Consider the following 21,208-nt stretch of genomic DNA (forward strand, 5'->3'; position numbering starts at 1 on the left):
CCACTCTCAGTCGTAGAGTTGATTTCAGAAGCTGTGCAGAAGGTGTCCTTCACGGACAGCACATATCCTGTTTCCTTAGCGGAACTCTGATAAGGAATAGCTGACGGCAGCTATTCAAAGGTAGGATATACATCCCCCTAAGAAACTTGTAAGGCAGGATTTACTAGTTAAGCAGAGCTTAGGAATAGTTTAAGGATGTTAGGCTGTCAGAAACTGGCCACGCGGGGAGCCGGTGGGAACCACTGGGGTAGGCACCCCAGGTGGCTCTCCTTCAGGATGGTAACACAGGGGCCCGGGTGGGACCAGGCCCCACGAGAGGAGGAGCGGCCAGGCGTGGGCTCCCCGAGTCGCCAGGAGCGCCGCAGGAAGCATTTACCACCAGGAGCAGCCGGGGGTGGGATCGAGCTGCAAAGTATCCCTTGGGGGTCTGGGTGGGACGGGCCCCCCACCAATGAGCAGAGATGCGGCGAAGCGCCAAGAAAAAGTGCTGCGCGGCTCTCCCTGGAGCAGCGGGGGAGCCGCTGCACTAGCATGAAAGCCTTCCCATAAGGCCTTGCAGGCCGGGACCGGCCTGCAAGGTCAAAACAGCATTTTCTCAGCTGGTGGTGGCCCCAGGAGGACGGGATCACCACCATATCTGTGCCAGGGTTCAGGGGGAGCTGCAGGAGAGCACGAAGAATGAAAAGTCCCTCCCTAAGTCTCCTGGGGACTTGAAAAGGATAACTCTTCAAGGGCTCAGCCAGCTTTTTAACTCCTCTTAGGCTGGAACTTTCGTTCTACATCTGGAGGAGGGTTGAGAAGTGCATCAAGGAGTGAAAGGCTGAGTTGGGGATGTTTGGAGAAGGGCATCCCCCTGGAGGTGAAGAGGTGTAACTGCACCCGTGGTGCATTTACTAATGTTATTTCTTTTAGAGGGACTGAAAGTCACAGGTGTAAGGTGATGTCATAAGCAAAGTGGGGTTATGTTGTCAGACATTCCTGCTAGGGTGTCTGGCTCTATATGCGTAATCCTGTGATTTCATCTGTGATGCCTTTAGGGGCTGTAATTGCAATGCATTCTAATGATCCACAAATGTGATGAGTACTGTCATTCTAACGTAATGCTTTAACCCTTTCGATGCGCATGACGGAGCGGTTCCATCATGCGCGTCGGTTGCGCTGTGCGCATGACAGAACCGCTCCGTCATGGCCCCGCCCGCGCACAGAACCTTCAGTACAGCGCGGAAATCCGCGCCGCACTGAAGGGGTTAACATATATTCTTGCTGCTGCGCTTAGGTGAAGAACCCAGATTGCTAGCCCTTTAGATGTAGAGGTGTATACTTCATGGTCAATAGGAAATGCTCAGTCAGGGCTATGTGTCACCAAGGCAGGGTAACCTGTTTTAAATGCTTGTTGAGGTAATGGGGTGGGTCGCCACTGGGATGGTGCCAGTGTGCCGGTCCCTCACTCCAGGTTATGTTCAACTAACTGCTTTGGGGGCAAGATGATGTGCATACATGGAAGTGGTGGTACTAGACCCCACCCCCCCGCGGGAGGGGTGGAGATGTTATGCAATGTCACAAAGTAATTCCAACAGCTTATGTATATTTGTAAATTGATGCATATAGTATTGAGTAGTGTGTGTGTTTAATAAATGTACTCTTACTTTTATAAAGCAAAAAATAAAATACTCGCAAAAATGTTAGAAAGGTTAACATAGTTTTTTATTGACCTTTATATGTCCAATTGCGTTCTTTTTTGGATTCTGTATAGTTACTGTTCATATTTTATGCATTAGACTGAGGATTTTAAAAGAAACATTTTTAACTAGATGTCCCCGTTTCATCCTGCTATTTTTGAGTGGGCCACATGTCTTTGAACTCATCTAACGGGACTTATAGTAACTAGAAAACACAGCCTGTGCAGAATTCCTAAGCAGGCTTGTGTTAGATCTGCAGACAAACTGGTTTTCTAATTCAATGTTGATGCATTGAACTGAGCTATTGCACCAGAGGGTTAGAAATCCATCCCCTGCAGCTTGTGGAACATTCCATATATCATATTACTAGGCTCGGTGTCTTACCTGGGCAACTGTCTAGGCATCTAACAATTGATCATTAGTAACTTTCTCAAACTGAATACTGACAAAGCAGAGCTCTGGTTCGCTGGTACTGCTAAGCATGGTTTGTAATATCATTCTGACCCTGTGCTCTTGGGACCCCTTTTGCTATCTTCGCCCAAGAAGAACTTTTTAGGATTTCTCATGGAAATAAATGATTTTGCTTCCTTCTGTTTCTACATCTTGGATGAGTTGCACAGGGTCCTTCTCTATTCCCCAATCCAGATGGTGTCCTCTCGCAATAACAACAGTCTGTATTTGAACCTTCCACATGCTGCACTCAAAAAACTAAAGAGGAAGAAATATTTTTACATTTGCAAAGTCTCCCGTCTCAATATATTCGACCATGTCACGGCAGCATGCATATAATTCCACTGGCTGCTAGCGAAGCGGAGAATCAACTTCAAAGTTCTCTGCCAGCTACATAAAATCTATTATGGGATGGACTGCTTCAGTCTGTGAGATTGCTTCCCCATCTACAGATCAGTCCACTCACTGCTGTTGAAATCTTCCCTGCATTGAGAAACACTTTAGATTAAATGATTTTCTCAGTGGTTGGGAGAGGGAATGGAGGGAGGGTAGGAATGCTTTTTAAAATGTAGGTTCAATTGCATTATCAAGTCAAATTTGAAACAGTGGGCAATCGCGCAATATCCTTCCGTTTTAATCTTGGTTCCATTTGCAATGCCACATTGCTCACCAGTAGTCTTCAAACTCATGTGAGGCACTGCCACAGTTCCTTTAACACAGCAGAGGCCCCAATAGTGGATTTCGCCTTTGCAATCTGGGGCCGCTCGAGCCGAGGCTGAAATCAGTTTCTGAAATGGTAAATCGAATCAACTGCTCAAAATATCTGAGGTAGATCTCAAAACACTGCTGGTGTCTGCAAATGTAATGAACAGACATGTCCAAATTTCAAACACTCCGAGGGTGCTCGAGATCATAGCAAATCACCCTACATACAACCATAATAATGTGGCTTCGCTATTGAAGGCTATTGGAGCTATGGCGGAAACACCCAAATAAAAAAATGTCGGTTAACCTATTGAAGGTTCTCAAAATATTTTGCGTCAACAGCTGTGCAAAATCATGTTGCAGCATAGGCACTCTTCCCCCCAAAAACACAGCTATTTTAAGAGGCTCTTAGCACACAGAAAATGCCCAAATTGTGTTTTTATGGTATGATGTCTTGTTTCTTATAGTAGAGAACAATGAGAGAGCTAGGGAAAAGGGAGAGGTACGTCCGTATCCCCTGGATGTAGATAAGTTTTGTCAATGGTGGACGGGCCCAATGTAGTGTGGTACGATCACTGTGAGGCAGTGTTTGGGAACCCACAGGGTAGGTTAAAAGACCCCTCACACACCAACCTGGTTGGTGTCATGCTTCATCATTGGGGCCCCAACCGGGTGGCCGAATGCCCCACGGTTGTGCTGCGACGCCTGGCTACAGCGGAGCTGGTGTGGTGCAAGAGTGTGATGTAGTGATAGTTAAAAACATACATCTCTGAGAATCCTTGCCTTTAGGAGATTTTATTACTGGCGGCTCAGGATATAGACTAAAAAGCAGGGTATGTGATGCAACTACTGAATAAATAATTATCTACTAGTTATCTGTGTTGTAGGTCTAAACACTATGGCTGAGTGAGACCGCCGTTTCCTGAACAGCGCTCTCACTCAGCCATAGTGTTTTGCGCCACAGTGCCCGCAATTGCGCCGACACTGTGTCCACACACCTTAGCGAGTGTGTAGGTAAACAACCTTTTTAACGTTTTTCACTTACCACGTGGCACTTCACACTTTGCCACTCACTTAATGCACTGGTCCTGTCGAAAGCTCCACATTTTTTTATACGAGAGCTGAAACATGTAGACCTACAACACAGACAACTAGTAGATAATTATTTCTTCAGTAGTTGCATCACATTACTCGGATGCCACTTGTATCAGCCATCTTATTGGATGCGGCAGAAACATCAACAGAACTAGCAGTGGCACGTTTATTAGGACGAAGGGGCCACACCTGCACCTTTTGGACAGACACTCTTTATTTTCAGCTAGACATGCGCAGGCTCCTGACTCCCTGAGCGGAACTTTTCTGGGCTGAGGATGTCACAACTCCTGTGGGCATGATCTCCTCACCTCGGCAAAGGTACTCAAGACCCTCTCCCCTGAAAAGGGGGAGCACTAGTGATAGCCTGGAACCTGGGTGCTTCAGTTTCAAGCCCTCAAGTGCCCTGGGCAGAGTGTCAATCACTGACACCTCTAAGAGAGTGGGGTCAGCAGTCTCTCTTTTTTTTTTTTTTGTTTATAATCTTTTTATTAACATTTTTGCACATTTTAAGCATGCAGTCAGAGCAGTGCTCATGCATCAAGAAAGAAAGAAAAGTGATTGCCATGTGGGGTCAGCAGTCTCTCTGACCCCATCCTATTCTGTGAGGAGGTAAAAACTGCTGCCTCTCCTCATTGGCTGACCTTAGGTTTTAACCCTCCTGGCACCTCCAAGGCTCTCCTCCCCGAGAGCTGCAGCAGGTAAGTGATGTGTTTTCATTGACTTTTTGGTGCGTGTATGTATGAATGTATGTGTATTTATAAATGAGAGTTGTGGATGGATGTGGGAGTGTGTGCACGTGTCCGCATGTGAATGATTAGGCGATAGTGTGCATGCGTGAGGGGAGGGCCCTCCTGCCCCCCTCTAAAATGTACTTATCGGTCGCCACTGAGCAGAAATAAAGAGAGTTCATCTGAAATAATGGCAATTTAAATAATGTTCTCTCCAGGAAAGCTGCCGCTGTGTTTCTTGTTGTTCTAATGGAATATGTGACCAGGACAGCGACTCATTAGCACAACCTACCCGCACATGTTTCAAAACACCAGCGCACAAACACAACAAAAGGTCGAGCAGCATGAGCAGGCAGGTTTCGTTACTGCCGGGCATAGCATTGATTGATTCTTAAACTAAGCACGCGACATATATTTAGAAAGCAAATTGACTGCACAAACCATTCTGCTAGGAATTAACCGAGCGCTGGAGGAATGATGGCTTGTAACCATGGCGCTCGATTCCCCCGAGCCGGCGGGGCCCGTCAGAGCGCAGGAAACCTGCAGGCCCTTCCTTTGTGGCCTTGAAATCTGGTCATCTCATTACCCAACGACAAAGCCCAGGAGCTCGGAGCCAGGGGCGCGCGGGGAGTTACAGGCTGCCTTGTAATTACAGGCCTGTTAATGACGTATCTGTGGCGACGCACGAGGACAGCCCTAACTGCGTGTTTGTATATACCGTTTCTTCTAAACATAATACATTACAGAAACACTCAATCAGGGATTCTTTTTTAACCAATACGGTCGGGGATAACGTCACAAACGTGGGTGGTGGTAGCATTAATGAACAACCGGTCGCTTGATATCGACCTTGAGGTATTTTTCATTCAGCTATAATATATTCATAACTTATTAAATAGCTTATATTAGTTATTATCTGGGCACATGTTCACTCCTCCTTAGGTAGGGCCTGGAATTTTGTAATATGAATTCTACAAGTACCAGGATGAACTATGACCCGCATTAAATTGATGTGAGATGTACAGAAATCTCCCTAAATAGAACTTTTTCTGGCTCCTCGTTTTCTTCCTAATTTTCGGGTCAAACTGCATCTGAGCAAATGTAAGTTGCGTAGACACCAGCATCCATTCTTGCACTTTGTTAAACACTAGTTATTCCAGTATGGGGTCGTTTTTTAAATGCAAAAATACAACAACTTTGGTGGTTACAAAAAGGAAAAGAACTTACCTTTAACAATTTGCTTGGCGCACGCATTATAAACTTGCTCCTGGGCTGTGTTGGGTGGTAACACTCTATCAAAGACATATGGCTTGCTTTGCTAAAAATAAAAATAAAGAAAGAAATTAGGCTTTAGAGAATGATATACAAAGGATTCAATTATAAATAGGACATATGCCCTGCAGTAATTAAAATCATGCGATTTAATTCACTATCACAGAGTACACATTTAATAGGGGCGACTCAGAAGGGCTTGTAAAACAATATTACATCACTAGCCACCTCTAACAAATACTTATAGGCTACTTATGACGTCACAGAATTTTAAACAAAATTCCATCCTGTTCACTACTGATGTAGCGCACATTTTGCCCTTTCATTTAGAACGTAGAACCCCGCTCCTTCACTCCCCATCCCCCCATAGCATAGTCAAGTTCTAGGGTGACGGTGAACTGGACTGGCTGCCCAGTCCCCAAGGGAGAGTGCTCAGAAGGTGCAGGATGTGTCCACTGGAGAAAGTCAATACAGAGGCAGTTCAGAGGGAGCAGCAGGCACACAGAGCGTGGACAACGTACAGGTGAAGATGATGGTTAACAATATACGAAACTTCTTCGAAACCAAGGGCAGGATGTGCTAAGCCCTTGCATCATACGAGGCTATGCAAAACTTTAAGTGAGATTTGCGAAGCAAAGCAAAGTCACCTTGCATGGCTCTGCATGGCTTAGTAAATCCATATTAATGCAAGGCAGTACAAATTGCTGCTTTGAATTACATCAGTGCTTAATTTGAGGCAGTCGTTTACAGTGCTCGGCACCAGCACTTAATTGTCAACATCAGCACCTGTGAAAGTCTGCCACGAGGGGGCGCTGTCTGGCTAATTTAGAAATGACAACAACGTTTAATTATTCATTCAATAGATACAAAAAAATTACTATTACCTGCCACCAAAGCCATCATTATAACTTCGGGGGCCTGGAATAGTCCAAATTGACACACGTGTAGGAGTGTGATGGTTGACACACGTGTAGGATTGTGATGGTTAGCAGTTGCATTGTTACTATCATTAGCAGCGCTGGCAGGGGCAATGGGTGGTGCAAGCTGCAGTGGCTTCCTGACAAGAGTACTTACGCATATCTTTTTTTTTTTTTATAAATTAAGCACTGGTTACACTGCGTGGGAAGACATTCCAAGGGTGGAGCATGGGCGTTCCCATGCATCCACCCATGTATTTTAACACAATCCCAGATTTACTAAGGACGGTAAACCTGGGATTGCATCAAAAAGGTACTCATACCCAAGTGAGGCATAAAGAGCAGAAATATCTGTATTTCTCTTTGTTCTTTCCTCTTTGGATTGTTTCTGTGCAGGAAGGTGCCCCTTCCTGCACAAAAACAATCCTGCCTGTATTGCAGGTACCCTTGCACCATGGTGCCAGGGTGGCTGCATTGGCGCTGGCAGCAATTTGCACCCCAGTGTAGGGAGAGAGCAGAAATGCATCACATATTAGTAGATATGGCGAAGTCCTGCTGCCTTTGTCGCTCAGCGCAGCAAGTTGTCTTGCTGCATTGTGTTGCATGACAATTTGAGAAATCTGGCCCCAACTCTATTCTCAGAGCAGGCAGTGGCTGGACCTTGAATATACCCAAGGTGAAAAATGGCAGCAAATTGCAAACTCTGGGTTCCCCAACCCCCATCTGGCATATCGAGATTTAGAAGAGATTTGTTTCTCTCCCCAGTGCTCTTTCCAAATCCTCAAACTGAGGCTACAAAATCAGCCTCTGCCCATGCCACAACTTGATGTTTCGTTTTGAACACTGTGCACTTGTTGGATTGTGATGGTTAGCAGTTGCATTGTTACTATCATTAGCAGCGCTGGCAGGGGCAATGGATGGTGCAAGCTGCAGTGGCCTCCTGACGAGAGACCTTGCACTTATTCTTTTTACAAATTAAGCACTGGTTACACTGGGTGGGAAGACGTTCCATAGGTGGAGCATGGGTGTTCCTATGCATCCAACAATGTATTTGTGGTAACTTGATGTTTTATTTTGAACATTGCGAACTGGGTGGTATACTTGGAGGATCAGTGTAGAAAACTGTATTGGTTAGTTGCTCTCACCATATATTATAAGGAATAAAATACCTCAAACTACACTTCAAAAGGAGAGTTGTGTGGCTATATAAAAGCTCTTGGCCTATGACACTTGCTGTTCTCTGGTCACAGATTTCCTCGGTGACATTAGCCATCCTTAGGATATAGGTTTGTGGTAAAATGATTCTACATACATTCTTCAACTGTTTGCCAACTGCGGTGCAAAAAGAGTTTTGACAAAAATACTTTTCATTTTCAATTATACCTCTTCAAAGAGACCATATCTATCACGTAGTCTGACACGGCATCACCAACCTACGTCCAAGAGGTGTGCATTATAATTGGCTTGTAAACTGCAAGCTGGAATAGGTAATTCATACAAGGTTTTTATGTGTTCCTGCCAGAGAAAGGCAATCTGTCTAAAGAGTGGTCTGTTCAAGCCAGAGACAATGTCCAAATACCAATTTTCACGCACTTTCTAGAGCTTAAGTTCATTATTTTCGCCCTTGTATGGCACATCCCATACTGGACTTTTAAGGCAAGAACAAACATTTTCACACAATCTTACTATCTTCCAGTCAGACAGAGGCTAGGAAACCTCCTTTCTCTCTGTCAGTTATGAAACATGCTCATTTGAACACCATGTGCATTTATTTATACGTAAGCAATCGTCATTTAGGTGAAAAAACACTTTTGTATTTATTAACATAGTAATTTTTAATGTATTTACTACTGTGTCATTGTGTGTGATGACTGTATAGAATTATGCAGAAGTAAATACTATTCAAGAAGTCGGAGGCGTGGTATGTTCGAGTGCTTGGGAAAACCCACAAACTTGTGAGTCTGTTCTATTCCCAAACTCCTCTCCAACTCAACAAAGGGGTGAAGTACTTCTGTGAGAAGACCAACGCAATACTTCTAAAGGTCATGGGGGAGGGTTGGGGCCAGGGCGAGAGTGAAAAGTATCCTCACCATTCTAATCTAACTTTTACAAGGGATATCTAAAAATGTATCAAGAGAATGATACACTTTAATTGGTTATTTGCTGTACATTTTAAAAACCTTAAGACATGGTGAGAACCTTTGTAATAAAAGATCAACACGTTTCAATGCTTCGTGTGTTTAACAGCAGACATCTTCAGGGTGGGAGGACTAAAACATTGAGAACATATTCACTGTGTAAATCATCTGGACACACGGCCTCGTGCATTCCAGATGTACCAGTGCAGATAAGTGTGGTAATGTGTTCCTTATCATGACAGAGGCCTTACTAGACTTGAGTGCCGGTCAATGAAGACGAGGTGGTCACCAGGCTTTATAAGCCTGAGAAAAGGCCAGGCAAGCTATCCTCCTGACAGCTTTGAAGGACCAAGAAGCCCGGTCGCCGCAAAAGGGGTGGCGAACGGTTAACTATGAGTGCTAAACTGAGAAGTTCTCCTGCAAAGTGTGAGACGCTTTAGTGGGAACCGCATGGTCCACAGCATGTCCTACTTTGTAGGAGAGCCTATATAATACACAAATGGATTATTTCCAGCACATGATACACTGCCAGAAAATCAAGCTTTAAATATCGTTCTACCAAGATAGCACAGCTAGAATATCCCCTATCAAAATATTGTTATGGGAAGTCTGGGTTTACTACACTTAACTGCCAAGTAAATTCTTTGATACACATACATACTTATCAGGGTCAATGGAATTATGTGGCTGGGGAACGCCAGATAAAGCGGCAGGGCTGAGTAAATTAGGTCACATTATGTGGCAAGAAAAGGCAAATTATGCAGCATAGTGCGGCACATTTTGTGATAGTGTCACTTAATTTTTTTGGTCATTTTTACACTTCATAACACTGTCTGGGCATTGGTTGCATCTCATTAGTACCAGTGTAACACCCAAGTATAGCAATAAGATGCAGAAAGCTGACCAGTTAACCTTCGAAAAGGACCTTCCACTGCGCTGCAACATGCGTCTCTCTGCACTTTTAGTAACTTTTGAACCGCCTGAGTTAGAAACAAATTATTTTTTGCTAAAGTCTGTAAATTGTGCAGCAGATGATGGATTATGTGGCAAATCTATAATTATGCAAAAAACTCTGCAGCTGCACAATCTCATAATTCCCAGATTATATACAATAGCAAATAATTACAATACAATTACTGGTGGTCCCCAGTAGGTAGTTATAATTAGGACCAGGTTTCCAAAGGAAAAGCGTTTTTGGATTTGCCAATAAGTTTGGCGCCGTTTGACGAATCTTCACAAAATTTTCCCCAAAAGTGTGTCAAGGTAGGTTTTGTGTTACATGTAAAGTTTCGGGGTGATCCGGACAGCAGGGACCGAGAAAAATGGGGGATGTCAAAAAAATGTGCATTTCCCATGTTAATTCCCATGGGAGTTTTGAACATGAGTACAGACATTTTGGTAGCAGATCGAAATTGTTTCAGTAGTTTTAAAGTTAGAGGGTCTCATTCAGAAAAGTAAACTTACACTTTTGGGTAATGGTTTGCTATTCGCAAAGGTATTTTACGAGTAGTATCTTTACGACTGTGGAGTCTGCGCACATAAAACTATAGAACAGTCCTATATTTTTATGTGCAGAGTGGTAAAATATCTTTGCGAATAGCAAACAATGATAAACTTAGGAAAAAAGTAATTTTACCTTTGTGAATCAGGCCCATAAGGAACATAAACCTAGGGATATATTGATCCTCGGTATACCAGGGTAAATTTATGATATACTCCGGTACATGCTGATGACTAAACTGTAGAAAATTGGCTAATGACGGCCATTACAAAAGTAAAAGGTAGCCATATTGTTTAGACCAAACTTTAGTGGTGTTCTGGATTTTAAGTGTAAATATAGTGTCCTACTGTTTCATAAGTGCATAGAAAGGGACGAGTCACTGCATATAATTATGTAAAGGTAAGTAAAACTTGTTTTACTTTATATATTTTTAAAATGTTTGCGGAGTACTGTGGCACTACCATATTCTTTAGAACAAACTAAGTCTGCGTTTTAATGGTACATATAGTGTAGTACAGGTTTTCTTTTTTTAATAGTACACTGTGCTACACTATATTTTCCCTGAAAACACAGAATGCAGACTAAGGGGCCTATTTCGATGTCCTTTCCGACCGACAGCCGTTTCAGTTCCGGCCGCCTAATTTCAATGTAGGCGGTCGGAATTGAAACCAGCTAGTCTTTCCGACTGGATTCCGACGTGCTTAGGGAGACCGGCCCGTAATCCCAATAGACAGAGTTTCCGCCGTTGGGATCTCGGTTTCTGACAGGCTTTCCATGCCGGGCTTTCCGACATGGAAAGCCTGTAGGAAAGTGAGTTTGGGGGCCCTTTCTCCTTCGGCCTTTGGTTGGGGGCCAAGGGGGCACATATGGTGCGCCCCTGTTAATCTCTGCACCATGTGACAGGCACCCTGAGGTGCCTACCACGCGGTGCAGAGATGAACACAATCTCCCATTTCCCTATGTGAGCTTGTGCTACAGCAGGTTTACAGCCGCAGCACAAGCTCCCGTAGGAATATGGGAGTATGTGACCGCACCATGTGCGGTCGCATCGTAATTATGTGGTCAGGACCGCCAACCGGAGGTCAGTCGGTCCCGATTCTGTGATGATGTTGCCTCCGACTGACATAAATTGATCGCTATGTGTAGAATTAAAAAATATATATTTTAAAAACACTGCACTACACTATATGTCCCCTTAAATATAATGTAGTTGTGTTTTTTACATTTTTTGACACATTTTATTTTTACATTTGTTTGAATTAGCCCTGTACTTTCTAAGTAGTATTGTGGTACTCTGTAAAAGTTTTTGTTAAAATTAAACAGTGGAAAAATTGAAACGACACTGTAGGATATTATATGTGTGAAATGCAGTGTAGTACCCTGTATTTTTCATTTTCACAAATTTTAATAAGTGCTACGGCCCTTCCTAGTTTGTACCACAAACTCAGTTACCTTTTTCAAAAATGTACAGAAAAAAAAAAAAATTACCCTACTTATTAGCACTTAAATAAAGTAGTACTAGGTTGGAAAAAAAAAAAAACCTACTACTTACCAATATCTAAGGCCCTAACCCAGAACACAGCCAAAGTGTGCTGAAAACAACATGGCTGCCTTTTCCTCTTGTAAAGGCCGTCATAGGCCAATCATATACTGCCTTGGAATTCGCGGTGTACCTTAGCCCAATATATCACTACTTTTTAGTGCCTTATAAGTGCAACACTACTGAATGAATCTTCATGAAATAGCAAAATGGATCCTTTCCACACTATTATCTATATTCCTGCCAATTTTAATGAAAATCTGTTCAGCCATTTTGTCGGTTCATCTGCCTAAATAGTCTATAGAGATTGCCTTGGTTGAAAAATGAGTTTTGGGACCCCATTTTTATTCTTTGCACCCCCCCTTAACAAATCAACATGAAACTTTGTATTGTCTGTAATGTAGAAAAGCAGTAGGTCTGCAAAGCTTTGTGGCGATTCGTTAAACAGGGGCAAAGTTCTAAACCTAAAATCCTAGTAATATATATAGGGCAGAGTGGCGGTCACCATAATAGTTATAGTTAGGACCTAGTTATCATAGGAAATGTATTTATTAATAACGTTGGTGCCGTTTGATGAATCTTCAAAAAGCGTTTAAAAAAAAAAAGAAAAATAAGTTAATTCACCTGAGCTTTTTCCTAGAAAGTTTTTGGGGTGATCTGTCAAGTGGGAGCTGAGAAAAAATGGGGTTACCAAATCACATTTTCCACATTCCTTTTTCCATAGAAAAATTGAACAGTGATACAGTGAAAACAGAATTACATCAAATTTGCAAAAAGCTAGATCTTGGTCCAGAGAGCATGATTGTGATTTGGTGTAAATCAATTCAAAAGTTTTTGAGAAATTAAAATTCAAAAACCTTTGTATATCTGAACCATTGGGCTAAAATTAAAAAATTCATCCTCCTGATGGGCTGAGGGGGCTTTTTCAGAGTGAGCGCTCTGATTCTCTGGCCGCAACATGAAATGAAATGCTTAGTCCCCCCGTCTTGGAAAACTTTTAAATAAAGATTATAAGGGGGCAGGGTACATAACCCTGCCATTCTAACCATTCTGTGGGGGATACAGAGTGACACCCCCCCGGCCTAAAAGTTAAAATAAAATGTGTTTTTTTGCCACAATACACAGGTATCACAGCAAAAAAAACAAAATGGCAACAATTTTGTTTATTTAAAAATATTATCCCCCCAGGTCAGCCAGGGCTGGGGAGGTCAAGCTGCAAGCTTTCTTAAATAAATAAGGGGGGGGTGGGGGGTGAGCATGAGACACACCTCCCTGAGCAGAGTTATGCCCTGGGAAGCTCATCCCTTGAGGTCATTTTCATAAAAGGGAAGCGGGTATACAGCCACTCCACAGGCCATTTTCAGGCCCAGGGAACCCCATCCACCGGAACAGATTTATTGAAAAAAGGGGAGGCAGCAACCCTCCCAGAGCCTCATCAATGCCCCAAGGACCCATTTACCCCAGGCCAGAGCTTGGATTGTGGTTTCCCTGCCAGGTAGAAGCACAAAAGATGGGAGACAAAAATATTGCACCCGCTTGGCAGAACCAAAACAAAAGCTGTTACCGCCGGGATGAGTGCAGGACGGGATAGCAGGCAGGGCTGCTGGGGCATAGGTGCTATCGCCACAGCCCCTAGTTTTAAAAACGCTGTGGGGTGCCCCGGGTGGGCACCTAGGCACCCCAGTAAAAAAATATAGTAAAAAAAAGAAAGTGTTGCCGGCTCCTGCGCTATGAAGAAGCTGGCAGAGCCTCAGGGGCCCTAGGGCTCCCCCCACGAACCACAACAAAAGAAATGCAGTGGCGTGCCCTGGGTGGGCACAGGGGTGCTGCAGTTTTTAAATAAAAATGATTTTAAAACTGAGGCTGAAGGCTCCTGTGTAGCCTATGGTGCTGCTTGCAGGGAGCAGGCAGGACTGTGGGGGCCCATAGGATCCCCCCCTTGGCCCACAACAAAAACTAAACATGTGGATGTTCCAGGTAGGCACCAGGACACCCGAAAAATAAAGAAGAAAATAAGAAAATTGAGTGGCAGAAGCCGCTCATTTATTGTTCACTGCTCCAAACAAGCATGCCCCATAATGCCATGTGAGGACTTCCTATATATATCTGTACGATCCTGGTATTGACCCGAGAAGAGACAGGGCCACCACGAATCATTTTTATAATATTGTGGAGGACTGCAGGAAGTGCACTAGCCCCCCAGCAACATAAAAAAAGTAATATGTTTCCTGGGACATTAAATCCATGACCCGAGAAGAGCTTACGATATTTTTTAAAGCACGCCAAGTTGGAGCTGTATTCTTGAGTGCAGAGCCCCCTTGTGGTGGGTTCTATGGCAGCACTTTATGAACTTAAATAAGTTAAAAGAAAGACTCAAAGACATGTTGATCTTTTGTTTTTTAAATAAAGTGGCATTTAAAAAAGATTATGACAATCCCCTTTATTAAACATTGCAATGTGTGAATTTATATAATGTGCATTGTATTGTAATTATTGGTGACTTTTTGGACAAAGAAAATAGGCCTGCTTTATATATGGTAATATACTGATCCCTTCATAAAGCCAATAGGCCAATTTTTAATATTTTGGTGTTGTGATTCTCTGGCAATGTCAGTAAGTGAGCCTTACTTAAAATTACACCCTTTATATTGTAACACCACACAGTTAGGCATGCATGCTCACAGGGGATTGGGCATCAGTCCCCTGCGAAGCCCTCATGGGTTGGCATAACTTATGTTAATAAAATATTATTTTACTTTAAAAAAAAAAAAAATCTACTGAAAAAAACAAAGGGTAAATGGGCATTATAGTTTTATGAAAATGTCAGTTAAAACATACAATTTTAAATTAACAAAGCCACTGAAATTCACCAGTTGTAGACATCAAGAAGCTATAACTCGTGCCCTAAAGTAACTATAACTTGCACACCACCATGCACTGCTACTTACGTCCCATATTACATTACTCATGACAAGTTCAATGACATCATTGAGAACATCACTGCAACATCTGAAATTACATCATGGATGACATTAGTGTGAAGGGCACTTTAAAAAAAAAAAAATTGAATGTGAATTTACAGAAAAATGTAACAAAGAAATTGATCCAGGGAGGTCTCTCTGGGTACACCTGCCCCCTTAAATGTTTTTTTACACATTGTTTCAGGACAGCGAACATCTTTGTTGATGTGGTGGCAGCCAATCAGATCTCATCTCTAAATCAGTCAGCTCTGCAGATCCTCCGTGGCATCAAATATCTATATTTTCGAACCATAATTTCTCAAAAACTACTGAATTCAATTAACAAAATCACAAAAAGCATGCTTTCTGGATCAAGATCTAGCTTTCTGCCAACTTTGGTGTAATTCCATTCAGCAGTTTTTGCACTATAGTTGTCCAATTTTCCTATGGAAAAATGAATGAGGCAAGCACTTATTGGGACCTCCCATAATTTTCTCGGCCCCCGCTTGAGAGATTATCCAAACTTTCCAGGAAAGAACCGAGGTAAGACTGTTTTTGGATATTTTTGTTAAGATTCATCAAACGGCATCAAAATTATAACTAAACGAAAAAATGGTTTTCTAATGGGAACAGCAACTGAACTGCAGCTATTAAAGTCCATGATGTCACTTAACAAACAATTGCAGATTACCTTCCCATTATTGTTTAAATCATTTAGTAATTCACTTTGGGAACTGCTGTGTAATCATTGAATTTTCATAGATGAAACACACATCTGAGCTAAGTATTGTCTTACAGAAGCAGCGCTCAATTTGTACTGGTGGTGGGCACCAACACTCATTTTTGGGAACATAACCTATTTTTCATCATCTGACTTTGACAAGAGAAAGAAAGGCAGAAAGTGGAGAAAGAGGGAAGAAGAGAATGATAGGAAAACGACAAAAAGGGACAAAGGAGGGATAAAAAATAATCTGCAAGAGTGAGATAAAGAGACGGGAAGTCCAATGAAGTGGAAGAAAGAGGCATGAGTTGAAATCAAGACTAGCTAGCACTCATATTCAGAAACGGCACTCCACTAAAAAGGAAGTGGGGCTTTCTTGGAAAAACTGTGAGCCCACGCAGATTCTTTAATCTTACAGGTGAAGCACTGTGCTGGTGAGACACACTAGCCAAATAATTGTTCCAGCAAGCCTTCGTTGTAGCATCATTTGGGCTGTCGTAAGCTCCCAGCTATATTATACGGATGCTCTTTATTTCTTCTGGCCAGTAACACCCAAAAACCTCATTTAGTGCAAAATACACCCGCCTGCTTATTAGTCAAATTCACCCATTGGACCCAGAAATTTTGGCTTCCTCGGGAACTGCACTGACTCTTGGTGAAGTACACGATCTCTTAAAGAGCCTGTGTATCCATTTTAAATTCTTAGTACCGCAAAGGACCATCATTCATCAGGGTTATGTTCTCACAGTGTTACCATAAACGTACTTTACTCTTGGCTTTATTGTAATTATTAGTGGTTCCAAAGATCAAAAGGCCAAGATTGGGAGGGCATGCTTTTTCTTATCTGGTTGAGGCGGCCTGCAATTTACTGCCTTTGGAGAATACAGCCACTGATTATTTGTCATTATTCAGGGGAAAAACAGAAGGCCTGCCTTTTTAAGCTGCACTAGTAACTTTATGGTTGTATTAACTACTCTGTAGATCACCATTTTCAGTCCCTGGGCATCTTTGGATGACTGTGCACTTTACAAATACTTAAATACAATAAATAAATACATATGGTTAATTAATTAATTTAATCAACGGTACGGGTTTATTTATTTATTTTATTTAAGAAGTTTTATATAGCGCTGGCTTGACCCGAGGATATCGGAGCGCTTTACAACAGATACATTGCAGGAATTCACACAAAAGCAAAAAAGAAAACATATTAACAGTGCAGGACAATGGTTGGGAGATCTGCTTCGCAGTCTTGGGGACAGGAGACGAGGAGTCTAAGCAGTGCGAGGTGCTTGCTTCCCCACTCCGACTGATCCTATCGGTTCCCTAGGGAGCGGTCTAGGAACAGGATTTTGAGTTCGCTTTTGAATTTTACAAAAGAGAGAATGGTTCTGATGTGAGGGGGAATAGAGTTCCAGATTTTAGGCGCGCTCCCGGCGAAGGATCGTGCCGCAGTTTTTTGTTTTCGACTTTTTAGCGTGATGAGTAGGAGGGAGTTTATGCTTCTGAGGTCCCTGGCCTGACCGGCTTTTTTGAGTTTGGCCGCCAAATATTCGGGTTTGCCTTTGTGCAGGGCTTTATGTGTGAGGCAGGCCGTTCTGAAGCTAACCCGCATTTCGACTGGGAGCCACTTAAGCTCTCTGAGTGCAGGAGAAATATGCCTGAATTTCTTGATTCCGGTGTCCATTCTGGCCGCCGCATTGAGAGTTGTTTTGAGGGGAGCCAGACGTAATTTTGCTATTCCTAAGAGGACTGCGTTCCCATAGTCCAGTCTTGACAGCACCTTGACAGAGCTTGGGTGGCCTGTTTGAGATCACTGGGCGGAATGAAAGGTTTTATTTTGTTCAATAGCTTTAGGTTAAGGAAAGCGCTCTTGGCCAAATTCTTGATGTGTCTGGTTTCGGGTCTAGCATGATGCCTAGTGATTTGACAGAGTCGGCCAGGATGAGATTCCCGTTGAACACATCGATGGCTTTTAGCCATTCAGCAATTTGGGGGTTCTCCTCTTTGTTCGAGTTGAGGAGTGTCTCGGTTTTGTCGGGGTTTAGTTTAAGGTGATTACATGACAGCCAGTGTTGAACATCTCTCAGTATGTCATTGAGTCTTTGAAGGTCTCTGATGGAGGCGGTTTCCAAGTAGATCTGGGTATCATCAGCATAAAGATGGAAGCGGATGTTGGCTTTTTTCAGTAGTTTGGTGAGAGGTTCCATGTAGATGTTAAAGAGTAGCGAGGAGAGCACTGAGCCTTGAGGGACTCCCTTGTTGACTAGGTGAAGGTCGGATGCAATGTTTTTTATTTTTTGAGTGCGGTTGTGTAGGAACGAAGAGAACCATTGGAGGACCATCTCGCCCAGACCGGCTCTTTCTTGGAGAGGCCTAATGAGGAGTTTGTGGTCTACCTTGTTGAATGCTGCTAGTCTAGTGATTTGTGGATATCGTCGATGATGTTCAGGATCGCGGTTTCGGTGCTACAGCCTTTCCTGAAGCCAGACTGATAAAAGTCCAGGAGGTTGATGTTGTCCAAGTGTTGGGTTAGTTGTTGGAGTACGCATCTTTCTAGGATTTTGGACAGAAGAGGAAGGTTAGAGACAGGTCTAAAGTTATTCAAATTCTTTATGTCAAGGCTGGGTTTTTTCAGCAAAGGTGTGAGTTGTCCCACTTTAAGGCAGTCTGTAACGGCTCAATTTTTCATGGAGCTGTTTATGATCGTGCACCAGAGCGGTGCTAGGGAGCGCTTCAGCTTTTTGGTCAGTAGGGGTGGAATGGGGTCTAGGACATGAGATGAGGGTTTGGAGGTGGAGATCAGATTGATTATCTCAGTTTCATACGCCCCGGACGTGCTACTCTTTGTGGGGCGGGTATTGTTGGTGTCCAGTGAGAGTTCAATCTTAGCAATCTTGTCATTAAAGAAGTTGGCGAAGTTGTCGCAGAGTTCTTTGGACGCCTGTATTGTGGGAGTAGCGGCCTTGGAGGTTTGTTGCCTGATGATGTTATAGAGCTCTTTGGGTCTATTTTTTGCGCTGTCCAGCGCAGAGCGGAAATACGTGGATTTCTTGTTCTTGATGTGATTGTTGTACTTCCTATGAGCTGTCTTGAGTTGTTCGCGGAGGGTGGAAGTAGGGTTATTCCTCCAGCTTCTTTCTTTGGCTCTTAATTGTCCCCTTTTGGAGTTGGTCAGTGTTGAACCATGACCTGGATGGAATGGCTCGGCTTTTTTTTTTTTAGCTTTAGAGGAGCTAGTTGGTCAAGCATAGCCACCAAATTTGAGTTGTAAAGCGAGGTGAGTTCGGTTGTGGAGAGGTGGTTGTCTCATCTGCAGTCTACTTGATGCATGGGCCAATCAGCAAACAGAGATATTGGAGATTCACTTATTCCACTGAAAATGTGATTTTTGTACAGGTATGCTATCATCAATTTTACGTTCAGTCCTAATCACTCAATCCTGCGTAAAATGGGTGAAATCAGGCTTGAAGCCGTTTGACCCGTAGGTGTCAACATCTACTTTCACTAGAGAAATAATGCAATTCACTTCCATAGTAGGATGCGGTTTGTGTGTTCAACATACCAAGGACTCGTGCTTGCATAACCACTAGAGATCGGGAGAATGACAAGGGACATTTGGTTGTGCCACCACCTATTAAGCTAGACTATATAGAAAGCATAACTCGATAATGATTACTAATTGAAATACGTCATAACATGCAGCGATTGTAAAATTAGTGGCAGTTGCCTTCAGCGTGCGGAAGGGCTTGGCACAAGTCGGAGTCAGGTAAGTTGCACTCCAATGCCCATTCTCAGACCCTGTTGCCATTTGGAAGGCACAGGTGAAAAGTACCACCTTTCCCAGGATGTGCCGCAGGTGATAAACTACTGGAACTTCTGGAATCAGGATTCGGATTTCTCAAAATCTGTCATGGTACGAATATGGATGAAAGGCACCGGAAACTGAGTTTCACAAGAGGCAATGTGTGGAACTACTGGAAATTGCTGAGCTGAGATACATATTCCGGACCCCTAGATGGTACAAACCATAGGATCCGAGAGGAGCGCAGCTCTTTGACTCTTTGACTCTTTGGCACTCACTGATAAAAATATTTTTAATTTTGGTGGATCCCTTTCTTAAAATGTAAAAGGAAATAAAAATGTACAAAATGTACCTGTCCAGAGAAATGCTAATCTCTAAAGTTCACATGAAGGTGTGAGGTCATGGGGACATGTACTTTAGTGGCCCTCCTGTCTGGGTGTCCATTCCTGATTACGGAAGGGATCTGTGCCCACATGATCTAGCCATCCTTTCCCTAACATTGGTTAGATAAGGTGAAGACTAGTTTTCTTAGACCCCCCTCTGCTTAGCTGAATACCTATGAAAAGATTTTGAATCAGAAGATTAACGGATTTTAATATGTTTGTCTGGGGTCAGTGACCTCCCAGAGACATGTTCCCAACCCAGACACTTCTGGAAAGCGTGGGTTAAGTGCCTTACGTGAGTCCCACCACAATAATTACTCCGAAAGCCCTGAAAATGTTACGGTATGAGGGGGAGGGGGGACACAATTGCTTTATCTTGCGGTGTTAGAAAACTCCAAACCGTCTTGAAAAAGGCAAAAGTCTTGTGATTCACCATTCCCACACATCTCCTGATTAAAGCAGCACCCCCACATGTGTGGGTGAACTCCTTCCATAGTACAGGAATATGCCAAAACTATGACCATGTAGAGATTACATTGACTTCACACAGTCACCATATTGTTCTGCTACTCTCGGTTACAATAGAGCAACCCACACCAGTGAGGTATATCTTTTTCTGTTCAACATAAAAACTGTGGAAATGCTGGGTGGTGAAATTTTTGATGTTCTCTAAAATTCTTATAATTTCTGTGAGAAATGTAACAGGATTTTGAACCAAAGAAAATGTGGTAGCATCCACACAAGCCACAACTATCTGGACCTCCCCTGGTGTCTAGTTTTCACAATTGTTGGGGGTTGGTAGGTCTTCCCAAGTACCTGCAACCGTGGACCCAAATACAGCTACTGCTCACATTCCAAAAATCAGCCTAATTCTAAGTTTTTTTCTTATGCTTTCCATTGTTTCATGTTTCAGAAAGGTCCTGTTCTGGGCAGTAGCCTCACTCACACTCGTGGTACAGATTTTAACTGGGAGAACGGCAGTAATACAGAATGATAGGACATTTGCTATTATCTACTGAATTTCTCCATTTTCAGCTTCCTATTTTAAGATGGTGTCCACAAAAACTCTTTTTGTAAGACAATCCTCAGAGTTACCTGGAATTATGTACATCCATACTGTACAACAGCCTTTGTCACCTGATAAAAACCGGGAATTCCAAGAAAAAGAAAAAAAGTGTAACCTTTAAAAATGAAAGGCCAATGGTTGATGCGCGTCATGTGATCAAGTCCCCTGGGAGGGACGAAACGCGTAATGGCTGCCGCTGTGTGTTTGTGAGAAGGCCAAAATAAACGAAGCAGTATTTTAATGAATCC

General features: G+C 43.0%; 1 protein-coding gene across 1 annotated transcript in view; it reads right to left on the reverse strand.

The window, feature by feature from the left end:
• The window catches only part of KIF5C (kinesin family member 5C), a 532,213-nt gene that overhangs the window by 389,836 nt on the left and 121,169 nt on the right, over window positions 1-21,208 (reverse strand). The window contains exon 2 of the mRNA XM_085645609.1: window positions 5,885-5,975. Within this exon, the coding sequence (XP_085501735.1) occupies window positions 5,885-5,975 (91 nt within the window). The remainder of the gene's footprint in view (window positions 1-5,884; window positions 5,976-21,208) is intronic.

This window comes from Triturus cristatus, chromosome 3_1 (genome assembly GCF_964204655.1).
Source record: "Triturus cristatus chromosome 3_1, aTriCri1.1, whole genome shotgun sequence".
NCBI classification, from domain to species: Eukaryota; Metazoa; Chordata; class Amphibia; order Caudata; family Salamandridae; genus Triturus; species Triturus cristatus.